Source organism: Penaeus monodon, chromosome 33, assembly GCF_015228065.2.
Source record: "Penaeus monodon isolate SGIC_2016 chromosome 33, NSTDA_Pmon_1, whole genome shotgun sequence".
Lineage (NCBI taxonomy): Eukaryota > Metazoa > Arthropoda > Malacostraca > Decapoda > Penaeidae > Penaeus > Penaeus monodon.
Genome location: NC_051418.1, coordinates 21,324,747 through 21,325,317, shown reverse-complemented (window position 1 = coordinate 21,325,317; position 571 = coordinate 21,324,747). Strand labels below are relative to the sequence as shown.

Genomic DNA, 571 nt, shown 5'->3' with positions numbered 1-571 from the left:
CTCCCTTGTTTATTCAAATTTAAATTTAGTTCACATGATTCACTATCCAAAGATTATATTGTATAATACCATGTTGACTGGTGATTTTGCTGCTCTTGCCTGGCAGAATAGAAGATATCCCTTAATGGAGGGCATAAATGCTGAGATGATAATCACATGTTTAAAAGGGAGTTGATGTTAAAGGGTTGTACATTATTTTAAGGTTATATGTAGATTCGTAAGTTATGTAACACCTTTCCTTAATACTTCAAATTATGAATTTTCCTCCTTGTACCCATTACATTTGAAGCTTCTTTCAATCCCACCAGCATCCCATGCATGGAGAAGGTTCTCACCACGAGGAAATTGAGCGGACGCGGCTGTGCTTTGTGTGCTGTAATCCAGTCTCTGACAAAAACTTTGAGTCAATCAAAGCCTCCATGAACCACTCCCATGCCCCCCTCCTGGTGCTCCTCACGGACGTCTTGGGATACAAACTAGAGGATGGACGCTTGCATTCACAGGTCGGCAATGATAGTGCCTTTTATGTGTATATTTTGTATGCGAGGGGGTGATCTGGTGGTGGTGTATG

General features: G+C 41.2%; 1 protein-coding gene across 1 annotated transcript in view; it reads left to right on the top strand.

Moving 5' to 3' along the window:
* The window catches only part of LOC119594132, a 10,868-nt gene that overhangs the window by 5,871 nt on the left and 4,426 nt on the right, over window positions 1–571 (top strand). The window contains 1 exon segment of the mRNA XM_037943198.1: window positions 309–503. Within this exon segment, the coding sequence (XP_037799126.1) occupies window positions 309–503 (195 nt within the window).